Here is a 13,235-nt window from a genome sequence, read left to right as displayed (position 1 = left end):
CGTTCCCAATTTTGCTCCCATCCCTTGCTTGTGTAAACTGTACTGTATGACCTAAACTGGTCTATTGACTTCACTGGAACTGCTCAACAGCAGCAACAGTGGCATATCTGGGCTCTGAGAAGGCAGGTGTGAAGTGGACAGCTGGAGTAGAATATGCAATACACACTTAAGGGTCTGTCTCCACAGAGGCAGGGAAGTGTAATTCCCAAATCACCTTGTGATTGCAGCATCCACATACCTTATAACTCCTGTGCCCATGAAGAGTCTCTTGAACTTTAGTGGAGCTCTGGTAAGATGCAGGGGACTGCCTATGCACGGTACATTTGGAGAATTAGGACCTAGATCAGTCAAATATTAAAAATTAGACACCCTACTCAGCATCTTCAATCAAAGAGAAATTGACCCTAGTTATTTATCTTTAATATTCTTGGGGTGGGGGGAGAGTTGCCTCATGCTACCTTAATTATGTATAATAAATACAAACTGCAAATCACTTCTGTCCAGTGCAATGTCTGTACACTTAAATTAGGCACTATCTTGTAAGATTATATCGCAGAAAAGCTCCTGAGGTTTCTTTCATTTCTCCTGAATTGTGTCACAGAAGTTGGGTGGAGCTAATGAGCGCTGTATATAGCCAAAAGCATCTGAGTATTAGAAGTCCCCTTTCAGCCCAGCATCTGAAACAGGTAAGAAGCTTTCTCCTATGTTCCTGCTCAATGAATCACTGCCCACTGCAGTGTGGATAGCTGTGATTTTTCTATTGCAAGAGAGAGCAATTACTTTTGGTAGCCAGATGTGGGTAGCACAAGAGCTGCTACCAGGGAGCCTGAAACAAAAGTCTTTTCTCTCGCTCGACGAAAACAAACGCACGCTATTGTAAAATCTCCACTAGTCGCATAGGGTTACGGGGCGGCGGGAGGGGGGCATGCCGTTTCTGTGGGAAGAGGACGCTTGGGGCGGGGGGGGGAAGCGCGGACATTTTGAAACGGGAGAGCCTAGGGGTACTGGATGGAGCCGCTGCCCAGGGTTTCGCGCAGCCTGGGTAACCTGGCGGCTGGAGAGAGGCAGGGCTTCCTACTGCGGGGGGAACCACGGCGCGCTGTGCGCGGGCCACGCTTCGTTCCCCCTGCCGCCGCCGCCGCCGCCGCCTCTCGGGGGTTCGGGGAGCCTGGGCGAAGGCCCGGCGGGCGCGCAAAGACCCCGAGGCGGGCAGACACCGCCGTGGCCAGCGGGAACTGCCGCCTTCCCTTGGGCGCGCGGCAGCGCTCGTGCCACGGGCGGGGGCGCCCCGCGCTGCGGGCGGGGCACCGCGGGGCTGCGATGGGGCCGGCTGCCGCGGTTCGGTTCCGCGCGGCGCTGCCCGGGCAGCGGTGGCGAGTCAGTGACCTGGGTGCTGCTGGTGCTAACCCCAGGGGAGCTCAGGAGGAGCGCAGCTGCATGCGTCCGATGAAGCGGGCTGTAGCTTAGAAAAGCTTATGCTCAAATAAATGTGTTGGTCTCTAAGGTGCCACAAGTCCTCCTGTTCTTTTTGGGGATACAGACTAACAGGGCTGCTCCTCTGAAACCTGAGTTCAGTCGCGTTCCCCCCTCCCCCCCAGCGTCATTGGTATCCGAATCTGGCCAGCTCAGCGTACCCCAAAAAGAGCTTGGATGGCAGTCACTAGATTTCTGACAGCGTTCAGAGGGGCAGCCGTGTTAGTCTGTATCCGCAAAAAGAACAGGAGTACTTGTGGCACCTTAGAGACTAACACATTTATTTGAGCATCAGCTTTTGTGAGCTACAGCTCGCTTCGTCGGATGCACACTTTCTGAAATAAGTCAGATGTCAGTAAGTAGGAGACTCTTTATTTTCTACCACAGCTCTTTGTACCTCTCCTCGCTTGTAAAATAACCTAAAAGTTCATATCGATAATTGTCCTGTTAGGAGAGATTGGGTTTTACATATGTAGCCATTTGGCAGTGGTACGCAGGGCCGTCCTTACCCATACGCAATCTACACAGCTGCGTAGGGCACCACAATGTCGAGGGGGGGCCCAGGCTACAGGAGCCACTGCGTAGGGCTCTGAAGCAAGAGTTTGAATAAATTGTTATGCGTAGTGGTTGTTTCACTGGAATAATATAAAATTTTCTGTTTTGCTTTAAATAGTACCCTGTCTGCTAGTAGGCTAAAAAATAACAGGGCAAAAGATAACGACTAGTCCTTAACTATAAAGGTAATATTCTTGGAAGTCAAAGATTCTAGCGCTCGGCTGTTAGTTTAGTTTCCCTAAGTTCTGTCAGAGAAAAGAAGGATGGAGATAAGTAAGACATAGGGTGGCCAACTTTCTAATCGCACAAAACCGAACACCCCTGACCCACTCGCTCCATGTCCCCTCACTCCGTTGCTCGCTCTCCCCCACCAGGCTGGGGAAGGGAGTTGGGGTGGGGGGGGTGATGGCTCTGGCTGGAGGTGCAGGCTCTGGGGTGGGGCCAGGAATGAGGGGTTTGGGATGCAGGAGGGGGCTCAGAGCTGGGGTTGGGGGGGCTGCAGGGGGTGGGCTCTGGGAGGGAGTTTGGGTGTGGGAGGGGACTCTGGGCTGGGGCAGGGGGTTGGGGTGCGGGGGAGTGAGGGCTCCAGCTGGGAGTATGGGCTCTGGGGTGGGGCCGGGGATGAGGGGTTCAGGGCTGGGGTTGGGAGGGACGTGGGGGGATGCAGGGTCTGGGAGGGAGTTTGGGTCTGGGAGGGGACTCCGTGCTATGGGATGGGATTCAGAGTGTGCTTACTGCGGCTCCCAGGAAGCTGCCCCCAGGTCTCTGCGGCCCCTAGACCAGCGGTTTTCACAACAACATTTTTGGTGGCCGGTCCAACAAATTTTCCTAAAATACTTAATTAGCTTTAGGAAAAACTTATAAATATGCACATATACGTGTCCAAATCATTGTAATTTATTTATGTAGGGGTTTTTTGCAGGCTCAATAATAAAAATAATGTACAGTTGTATTTTGGTGCTCCTTGCTCTTGCTGCCTTCCCTGGGCCTCCACAGATTCCCCTGGCCCCTGCTGCCTCCCCCAGGCCCCATCGCCCCAAGCTCCCTTCCGTGGCCGCTCACCCCCCTCCTTGCCTCTTTACCATGGTGCTAGGTAAGGCCTGTACTGCTGAAGCCCCATCACCCTGTGCTGAAGCCCAGAGCCGGAGCCTTATGACTGGAGCAGGGGTGGGAGGGCTGAAGCCCAGAACCCACTGCCAGAGCCCCAAGGTTTTTGATGGGGAGGAGGCTGAAGCCTGCCCCTCAGAGCTTCAGGGAGGGGCCACTGCTTTGCCCCCTCCCGCAGGAGGCTGTCGTGGCCACAGGAAAACCCCTTGGTGGCTGCAGCCACAATGTCCGCATTTGAGAGAAACTGCCCATATGCACGGGTGGCCAGGGAGGCTCTGTGTGCTGCCCTCGTGCCAGCAGACTCTGCCCCTGCAGCTCCCATTGGTCACAGTTCCAGCAAATGGGAGCTGTGGAGACAGCACTTGGGCGAGGGCAGCGCACGGAGGCTCCCTGGCCACCCACGCGCCTAGTGGCCACAGAGACCTGGCAGCCGCTTCCAGGAGCCACAAAGAGCCAGGGCAGATAGGGAGCCTGCCTTAGCCACGGCCCCCTGCTGTGCCGCCAACCAGACTTTTAATGGCCCAGTCGGCAGTGCCAACCAGAGCCAACAGGGTGCCTTTTTGACCGGGCGTTCCTGTAGAAAACCGGATGCCTGGCAATCCTAAAAGAGTTAATAGTTTTGAAATAGTCCTAGCGTATAGCCAGGTAAAGGTTCTCTTTCTCTTTAAGTAATTACTTATGTTAGCAGGTGTTACTGTATGAGAACGCAAATGACTTATCTGACAGAAATCTGGATTATAGGGAAATAGCACAGAAGTCACTGCAAACAACTCTGAAAATCTAGGTGAAATGAATAGACAACATGATGTATATTAAGGATGTTTGAGAAAAACTCTTTACTAACTATACTGAAATATATTTTGTAAGCTTTCTTAAAAAAAAGAGAGGGGAGGTGGGCAGAATCTCAACTGCTATAACTCAATATAGCTAAGAATTTTAGATTTATTAGTCCTTATTGCATCAAGCGATGGCTTGTGTGTGTGTGTGATTATTTTTTGTCAAAAGAAACTGAGATTTGTTAATAGGAATGTTATGGTATTTCCAGCTTTTTTAAAAACCCATTTGTAGCTGCAAAGTAAATGTTTTATTTCTTTTGATGATCATGATGGCTGGTGCTGTTAACTGTATTTGCGTGGACCATAAATCTTGATATATGGATTCTTACTACAGGTCCTAATTTTGGCCTAGTTTACTATATCTTATGGGGAGAAAGCAATAAAAGAACCTAAGATCGTCCCAAGACACTGCTGATAATGGATAGAGTTGCTCAGTATTATTCAGTGGTTAAGCATGATCATTCTGGGGGACTAAGATCATGCAGTAGGCCCAAAAGCTTGTTTATAAAACGAAGTATGCTGTGTAACAACAGTTTATGTAGAACTAATTAGAACATAAATATTTACTCCACTTCTGTTCTTTTAGTCCAGTAAGGTTGGAGACAATGGGCTAGATCCACCCTCAGCTGATGTAAATTAGTGTTTTGAATTCAGTGGAGCTATCCTAATTTACACTAGCTGAGTATTTGGCCTAATAAGATCTTAGCAGATTGCTATATGAGCTAAATTAACAATGCTCTTTTGATTATGAAATGTGGCCATATTTTCCGTATGGCCTAGTGACTTGATTTTTATCCCAGGAAGACATCCTGAAGACTCCAGTGTAGCATGATGTCTGGGAAGAGCGTCAAGAGAGAGGAAAATCCCCCATCTCCAAAGGTGAATAAAAATGCACAGGTGAGTGGCACACATATATTTGGAAGACCATACACTAAAATTTGCAAGGACTATACAGCCATCATTTTGATGAAATACAAGACCAGATATTTGGCAGGTGTGCTGTGGGCATAGCTCCACTGAAATCTGCTCTTTTAACTACACGTATAGTATTGGGCATTGGTTTCGTCGTCAGTGGACCAGGTTTGAGAGAATTATGTATATACGTACATGCTCCTCTCTGGAGAGCTTAGGAGATGGGAGCAGAGCTGTGCCTCCAAGCAGAGAAGCTCTGGGACGTTCTCTTTTGTGAAGAGCTGATGCAGGCCGAATGCCTGAGGGAGCGCTAGGGAAAGGAGCATGCTGAATAGCAGTCCTAGCACCTGCTAGCATAAGTTGCAATGGACTTGCTACCAGAAGGTCTTGGGCAAATAGTGAAGGTAGGGCCCTGGCCATCTCACCAACCAGTCTGGTCACAATCCCTCGAGTTGTGCTGGTTGTGCTAGCGATCCCTCTTCTCTTACTGCTGTTCACAGGAGACTAATCTCAGTGTTCTGCCAGGGTCCCAAGTGGGTGTTCTGGAAGGGGGAGGGGGCCTCTGTCCCTGCACATCCCCAGCACACCTGCACTGGGCATGCCCAGATTTAGCTTTAAATGTTAATAGTCCCAGTGCATGTTATTTCATAACTTTTGCTATTTTCCTGCTGTGTAGGAGAAATGCAATTAATTCTACATAGAAAATGCTTGAGTCTTCAGGCTCACTTTGGGTATCTGCTTTAAAAAAAAAAATCTCCGTTTTGGTATGTGCAGTAACTGCACGGTATTGTCAATTCTTATTAGTGCTCGTGGAAGGTGCTGGAATGACAGCCCTAGTGACTGAAATGCTTTTAGCCACAGAAGAGTTACCTGTGGGCACCAACAGCAGCAACATACATTTCCCCAGAAGGCCTTGCCAAAGTATCCCAACCCTTTTCTGCAGGGACTGCCTCTCAGGGTAAAACAGTCATTCAGTTTCTAAGGCCATTCCGACTTAGGCCCCTCCAATGAGAGTGCTAACTAGGGAACCGATCCGTGACCGTCGTGGTGTTCGCTTTTGTAGGGGTGGACACCAGTCGGGGACTGGACAGCAATCCCCAGCTCATTTCACTCAGGCAGCTGAATAGTTAGTAGATGACGATAACCGTGGGCACTTCTGAAGGTTGCCTAACAGTCTTCGAACCCCTCAGTGTTCGAACCCCTCACTGTGCAGCGTAATGCACTAGAAGAAGTGTGTGCCACCTTTCTATAATGTCCCTCGTCAGTTAGGAAAGCTCATCAGAGAAGGGTGGAGAAAAAGCCACCAAATCTCCATATGAGCCTTCAAAGTTGGAGTTGTTTTGAATTTGAATTGAATTTGAATTGAATTGAATTGAATTTGAATTTGAGAGAAATACCTTAAAATAATTATTGGCGTATGAGCAGGGAGGCTTTCAGGCAGGGGATTGTGTGAGGCCGGTAAGTGCGGGGTCTCTTACATTAGGCATCTCTGATGGTAATTAAAAACACTAGTACCAATGGAATCAATACAAAGAGAAACCACAAAGCAACCTCACAGACAAGAACGATGAAATAGATTAAAAGGATTCCCCCATTTTCCCCATGCCTCACCCACCCCTTGAGCAATCGTCCTTGCCTCACCAGCCCTCTTAAGAAGATGAGCCTTCCAAGATGCTCTGAATATCAACAGATTAGACTGTTCTGAACCAATTAGCTGGGAGGAGCAGGGCGCATTCCAAAGAGAAGCGGTCCTCGTGGAAAAGGCCCTGCCAGCCTCCTCACTGTCTCATCCTGAGGTGGAGGGGGCCTAGCTGAAGCACCTCCATACATTTCAACTGCAACAGGGATGGCACAAGGAGGGAGGTAGTCTCCCAACCAGACACGCTGAGACATGTGGGTTTTGTTCTTCACAATACATATGGAATACACAGTTCTTCCCAATATTATGTATTTTAGTGTCTCACAGAGTGTCCGTCACTGTGGCAATCACTCTTTTTACTACAGATCTGTTTATAGCACACTGCTGCAAAAAAAACTCCTGGCATAATGCTGTGTACCTGTGACATTCTCCACGGTACAATCTGGACTGTTGGACAGCTGTCCGTCCCCCGTCCCCCACCCAGTTCTCTAGCCTGGGATGACTTTTACACTGCTTAGCTTCTACCCCTTGGTGCTACTCACACACAGCTTTTAGCATGCAAAACCATTCCACTGGATTATAGGAATGATTCAAGCAAGCCACTCCTGAATTACGTACAGGGTGACACCAGCAAATTCTTAGTCCTAAACTGGCTGCCCAGAAATATGCATCTTCTACTGCTCAGTATCCTCCTGGACAGTACAAGCTCATATATAGTCTGTCATTTCAACAAAGGAAAATGGTTATGCGCCAGCCTTGTTATCTCAAGTAGAAGTTCCCAAACACTTCAATCCTAACATACACTGGTTTAGATAAAACAAAATAAAACAAGTTTATTAAATCTAGAACGATGGATTTTAAGTGATGAGGCATAAAAGTCAAATTGGTTAAAAAAGAAATAAAAAGATAAAAATGCAAGCTAATTCCTAACTTTACTAAGGTAATACTATAAAAGCAAAAAAGTCTGTCTCACCATAAGCTGCAGTAAATTTCACAGGCTTGGTCTCCTTCCAACCTGAGATCCCTCCCCCTGTTCAATGTCCTTCAGGAATTTGTTGATGCTGTGAGCAGAGAGATAGGAGGAGGACAGGTGATGTGGCAGTCACTGTCTCTCATTTTTATACTCCTCTTCCCTCTTTGAGGATTACCCTCCTCCCCCTGGGGTGCAAACATACAGGCTCCTGTATGTGTGCGGTTTGAACCGTCTCTGAGATAAAATGTAAATTTCTTATTTATACCTTCTCCCATGCTGGAGAATGGCTGCTTAAGCTGGTGATCACTTTTTAACATCTTGCTGGTGTGCCAGTGTGTCTTTGTCTCTGAGAAACTGGTTTGTGGGTGTTACCCAGAATTACAGCATATTTCAGTAAGAATCATACAGTAGAAACTTATAACTTTACACATAATGTTGCTACACATATTTCAACAGGATAATCATATTCAGCAGATAATGAATGTTCAAATGATACCTCAAGGCATACTTTGCACAAAATATATCATAACCTTATAAAAGTGGTGAACATGGAGTACTGGGTGTCACAGTATCTCATCACTGACACTGTGCCTATATTTGTAGAGACCTTTTATTGAAACTGGAGGTCAAGGTCCTTCTTCCATTTATAAGCGCTTTTTTTTTTTTTTTTTAAATTAGAAAGCAGAACACTCCTTGTGCAGTCAGTATGAGGAAAAGGTTCGTCCCTGTATTGATCTCATTGACTCCCTGAGAGCCCTCGGAGTCGAAAAGGACCTGGCTTTGCCAGCGATTGCAGTGATTGGAGACCAGAGTTCTGGAAAAAGCTCGGTTCTAGAAGCCCTGTCTGGAGTCGCTCTTCCTAGAGGCAGTGGTAAGAATTTACCTCTCGGCTTTTCATGTCAGAAATCTGACATTTCCCTAGGGTCACAGTGGTGTGTTATTCTGTAAGGGTGCTGGAGGACTGCTTTGAAATGGTGGGGAGAGGGGAGCCTGTGATCTGGGAGACTGAACATGGGGCTGGAAGGCAGGAAACCTGGGCTATGTTGTCAGCTCTGCCAAGGACTTCTCAAGTGACCTTGTACAACTCACTTCACTTCCCTGATCTTCAGGTACCCCTTTCTTCAAAATGGGGATAACTGTTATATATTTACACACCTATGTAATGAGCTTTCAGTTCTTCAGATGAAGAGCACAAAAAGCATACTCTACAGGTCCTTGAACTCCAGTGGAAAGACTACTATTGCAATGAACATTACATTTGATCCCTACTACTGTGTAATTGCAAAGCAGTAGTAGTACGATACATGTTGAAAATAAGCTAAGGACAATATGCTGGTATTTCAGTGGCTTCCAAAGAGGAGGGAAACGTGTTTCATTCTTCATACATGACTAGTGCTTTATGTTTGTTTAATTTGATAGGTATTGTTACCAGATGTCCTTTAGAGCTCAAACTGAAGAAAGTGCATTACACACAGGAATGGAAAGGAAAAATTACTTACTTGGAGATAAAGCAAGAACTGAATGGTCCTTCAGAAGTGGAAAAAGAAATAAGGAAAGGTAAATGTAACCCGGGACGTCAATAACATACTTTGAATCTTGTATTTCCTTGTGGCCCTGATTCTGCAATGATGTCTGTGTGGGCACAGGAGTTTATTTCAGGATTGAGGCCTGCGTTTGCAATGGCATTGTAAAAAGTGGGGATTTCTCACTCTTCTGTTCTGGATGTTTGTGCCTAGTTAAGACATTATCATCACTTATGCTTTCCTGTAGCTCCATAAGTGTGCATAGTGCTTACAATAGGTAATATCTGCAAGTGGGTTCCCTACTGAGCTGGCCAAATAACAAATTGATTGGTTCACTGGTGATTTTGGAAAAAAAAAAAATCTTGTTTTGGGTCAAACTGAAAATTGTCAGTGAATTGGAAAAAAAATTGTTTCAGGTCAAATAAAACATTTCATTTCAACGAACTCGAAACTTGTTTATTTGATATCAGCCATTTGAATGGTTTTGAAATAAAATGGAAGTTCGTTTTGTTTTTAAATTTGTTTTACATATTTTTAGCTGAAACCATTTTGTGAAATTGACATGAATTTGTGAAATGTTTTGGTGTCACCAAATCTACATTTCTCGCTTGAAAAAATGTGTGAAAAATTTCACCCAGCTCTACTCTGTGCTTCAAACCAGACATACACTTATGCTGGATGCTGACAGATTAGCAGCAAGCTTGTGGTTTAGCACTCCACTGTTCTTTGGGGCTGATATTTGCTATTCCCTGGGCCAAGTCTTAGATATTGTTGTCCTTTACAGTATAAAAAATGAAGACTAATCTTTATTATTTTATACTATATAAATCTTCTTTCAAAGCTAAAATGAAGGGATAGCTTTTCTGAGACCACATTTTCTATAGAAATAAATTTAGCAATAGGTTTTTTCTTAATCCCCATTATTTTCTAGTCTAAATTCCATGACAAGCATCTAATCTTTGCTTTTGTGTCTCCTTCCTCTAGCCCAGGATGCAATGGCTGGTGAAGGAGTGGGCATTAGCCAAGAATTAATTTCCCTAGAAATTAGCTCCCCGAATGTTCCAGATCTGACACTGATTGATCTGCCAGGGATTGCGAGGGTGGCTGTGGGGAATCAGCCAAAAGACATTGGAAACCAGGTAAAGTATGTAGCAATTCTGGGCTGGGAAACTGGTAAATGATGGCAAAAGAGATTAGGGTGTCTTGATCTGCATAATCTTCTGTTTAATGATGGCACAGAACAGACAGATATGTAATTTCCCAAGAAGAAGTAAGATATAACAAACTAGGGTTTTAGTGGAGGAAGTGCTAGCATTGAGAAGGATGTGCCATATACCAAAAGGGGGAAAACTCTAGATTTTGTAGACAAGAGTGTTTGTTTGAAAATGTCTTTGTGCTCTAATGGAACTGTGTGTGTGCGTGCATGTGCGTTCGTTCACCCTGAAGAGGTTTCAGCGGAGCTGGTTACAGGGATTTTTGGCCCCCAGGAAGGTCATTTTTCCAGGCACCAATCCCGCTATCTTTCCTGCCCATCCCCATTAATCCTCCTCCATCTTTCCTTTTTATTTTCCCTCCTTCCCTCTCCCTACTCTATTCTAATTGAAGGAGAAGGTGGTTGTTAGATTTTCTGTCCATTCAAAATCTCCCTTGGACTCACCCAGAGCTGAGGGCATCTGATCTTTACATCCTTAGTGGTGTCCCAAAAGTTGACTCTGCATTTCTGGGGAAGAAAGAAGGATGCTCTAGAAAGCTTGTCTGATTCAAACACTGATGAGGACGATAGTCAGCCTGCAGAAATTACTTTCTGTGGCTTCACTGAAATTTTTGATCTAATGTTTTTATTTTTGTAATGACCCTCTGACATTTACACTGAGGCAAATGACTTCTCATTGTCTCTTTCAAAACAATATTTTAAATGCATGGGAAAAGAAGGTGCACATCTGAAAATGGCATGCTCAGGGCTTCCTTATGCCCCAGCAACCCCTGAGAGTCATGGTCCTCTGAGGCCATGGGCATCTGGCATAAAATAGAGCAACTCTGAGGCTACCCTAATTTATGCTCAGTATCAGTCCACTGACTACCAGCCCCAAGGCTGAGGGGATACACAAGTGTGTTAAACTCATTTGCACACATCCACTTCCTGAGCTGCAGCTCAGGATCTGGGCCTAACTGTTATATTGTGAGACTTGTTGTCTTCAAGTTTTCAATAGCATCATAAAAAGCCAAAATTTGATGTTGCTTAATCATTCCTAATTCAGTTCTAAGTGTACCTGCTTGGACTTGTAAACCTATTACAATAAAGACCATCATAAATGTTATTCTGTGCTTTTAAACAATGTTGTTCAAGTTGGTCAAATGCAGTATGTTTACATATGTTTATTAACACGTTTAATTTTACCTTTAGATGATAAGATTTCAGGCTGTATTGTGTTCTTCTGAAATTCTCATGTAAGTTTTCATCCCATAGTCACATCTGTAATACTAATGATATGCTATCAAATCTGACCACGATTTTTGCAGTACTGGACCCAAACCACTGAACCATTAAGTTCTATCCCATGCCTCCGGCAGTACTCAGTGCTTTGAGGCAAGTGAAAAAACACCATAATGCACCTAGGCAATTATGCAGTCGGCATAACCACATTAGGAGGTGGGGGGGGGTAGCTAAATAAATTCCTTTGAAAGCTATGAAATCTGGAAGAACCAAACCTACCACTTGTAATAGGACTTACCTACCATAGCCTATGTGAAGTAATAAACTTTTATTACATTTCTTATTTCATTACAGATCATAAATCTAATTAAAATGTATATTTGTAAGCAACAAACTATAAATCTGGTAGTTGTACCAAGTAATGTGGATATTGCAACTACAGAGGCCCTAAGAATGGCTAAAGAGGTGGATCCTAAGGGGGAGAGAACTCTAGGTAAGTAAAGATACATATATTTAAAAAGAAAATGGGATTGTGTTGTGCGAAAAGTCATTGTACTTGCAAAGAATGTTTATTACTAAACACTGGAGAGGTTGAGCATTTTCTACCAGTTACCCAGGTGGCTAAAAGAATCCTAGGAAAGCAGCAAAGGAACGAGAGATTTGTATTTTGGTGATGGGCTTGCTATCATTTGAAATCCACACAGGATTTTCCTATCCATGCTTTGTTTCAGAATCTGAATTTCTGACAAAAAAAATCACAACTGCTTTAGGGGAAAATGGCTAAAGGAGTGACCAACCCCTTCCCCTGAATTTATGAGTGTTATCCTATTCTGTAAAATGTTCCTGCAATTGTCTGTTCTGATACTTTGTGAGCCTAGAATCATTTGGGAGTTTCTTTTAATGACTCTCCAGGGAGAATATACTCATGTGGAAGTCCTTTCCTGGGCACTCCATGGCACTTAGGCCCTCACAAGTTCTTTAAAATATATAGTGTAGTATACAGAAATCTATGGAAAGAGGACATAGGTGCAAGTGTGCTACATTCATAATGCATTAATAAGGTAGTAAACATCAAGTATTCAAAAAGATGTATATTAGACAGTGGGTCAGATCCTCAGTTTCAATGGAGCAACTCCAATTTATACCAGTTGAGGATCTGGCCCTGTGTGTGGATAATGATATACACACACATACATTCCCAGACTAAAACTATGTTAAGATGGAGTTCAGGTTGGGTGAATAGATCAGTAATTTACAGTAAGTAAAGATTACACTGATGTCATTATCCAAAAACCAAGCATTATAAACCAAGGAAATTCAGATATAAGGTTACACTTAGAAGAAATACAAATATGTTAGGGTATGGAAATCCACAGGTAAGGCACCCAAACAACCTTAAATCTGACCTGTAGTGACGCCATGGAAAAGCTATATGGTTATGACTGAGGCATTTTAGTGTCCCCAGATTAGATTAAACTGATTTTTAAAGACACATTAGAATTTGTCTTTTTTTCTTTCATGGTGAAAACTCTGTTTTGTTCCTTTATTGAGATTATTCTGGATATCAGATACTGTGACACTAAGTGTTAAATGTCTTAAGGACCCATTTTAAAATAATTTTAATTCATCAACTAACCAATTTGCTTGTAAATTCTTTTTAAAAAGAGAGTAAATGCTGTGATTTTGGGGGGAAAGATATGAAAAATACAGCATATATAATGAAGTGATTGGATCCCTGTTTTAAATGCAAAAGTCAACTCAGTCCTAACTGTGGAAGCACGAG

At 44.4% G+C, this 13,235-nt stretch overlaps 1 protein-coding gene across 1 annotated transcript in view; it reads left to right on the top strand.

Annotated features, from left to right (window-relative positions):
* The first annotated feature begins 606 nt into the window (after nucleotides 1–606).
* The window catches only part of LOC141997361 (interferon-induced GTP-binding protein Mx1-like), a 28,435-nt gene continuing 15,806 nt past the window's right edge, over nucleotides 607–13,235 (top strand). Inside the window, exons 1-6 of the mRNA XM_074969693.1 lie at nucleotides 607–686; nucleotides 4,772–4,868; nucleotides 8,174–8,366; nucleotides 8,915–9,052; nucleotides 10,003–10,157; nucleotides 11,807–11,945. Of these exons, the coding sequence (XP_074825794.1) occupies nucleotides 4,800–4,868; nucleotides 8,174–8,366; nucleotides 8,915–9,052; nucleotides 10,003–10,157; nucleotides 11,807–11,945 (694 nt within the window). The 5' untranslated portion in view covers nucleotides 607–686; nucleotides 4,772–4,799. The remainder of the gene's footprint in view (nucleotides 687–4,771; nucleotides 4,869–8,173; nucleotides 8,367–8,914; nucleotides 9,053–10,002; nucleotides 10,158–11,806; nucleotides 11,946–13,235) is intronic.

This window comes from Natator depressus, chromosome 1, assembly GCF_965152275.1.
Source record: "Natator depressus isolate rNatDep1 chromosome 1, rNatDep2.hap1, whole genome shotgun sequence".
In the NCBI taxonomy this organism is placed as follows: Eukaryota; Metazoa; Chordata; order Testudines; family Cheloniidae; genus Natator; species Natator depressus.
Note: the sequence above shows the minus strand (reverse complement) of the source record. Positions and strands in the feature narration are given on the sequence as shown.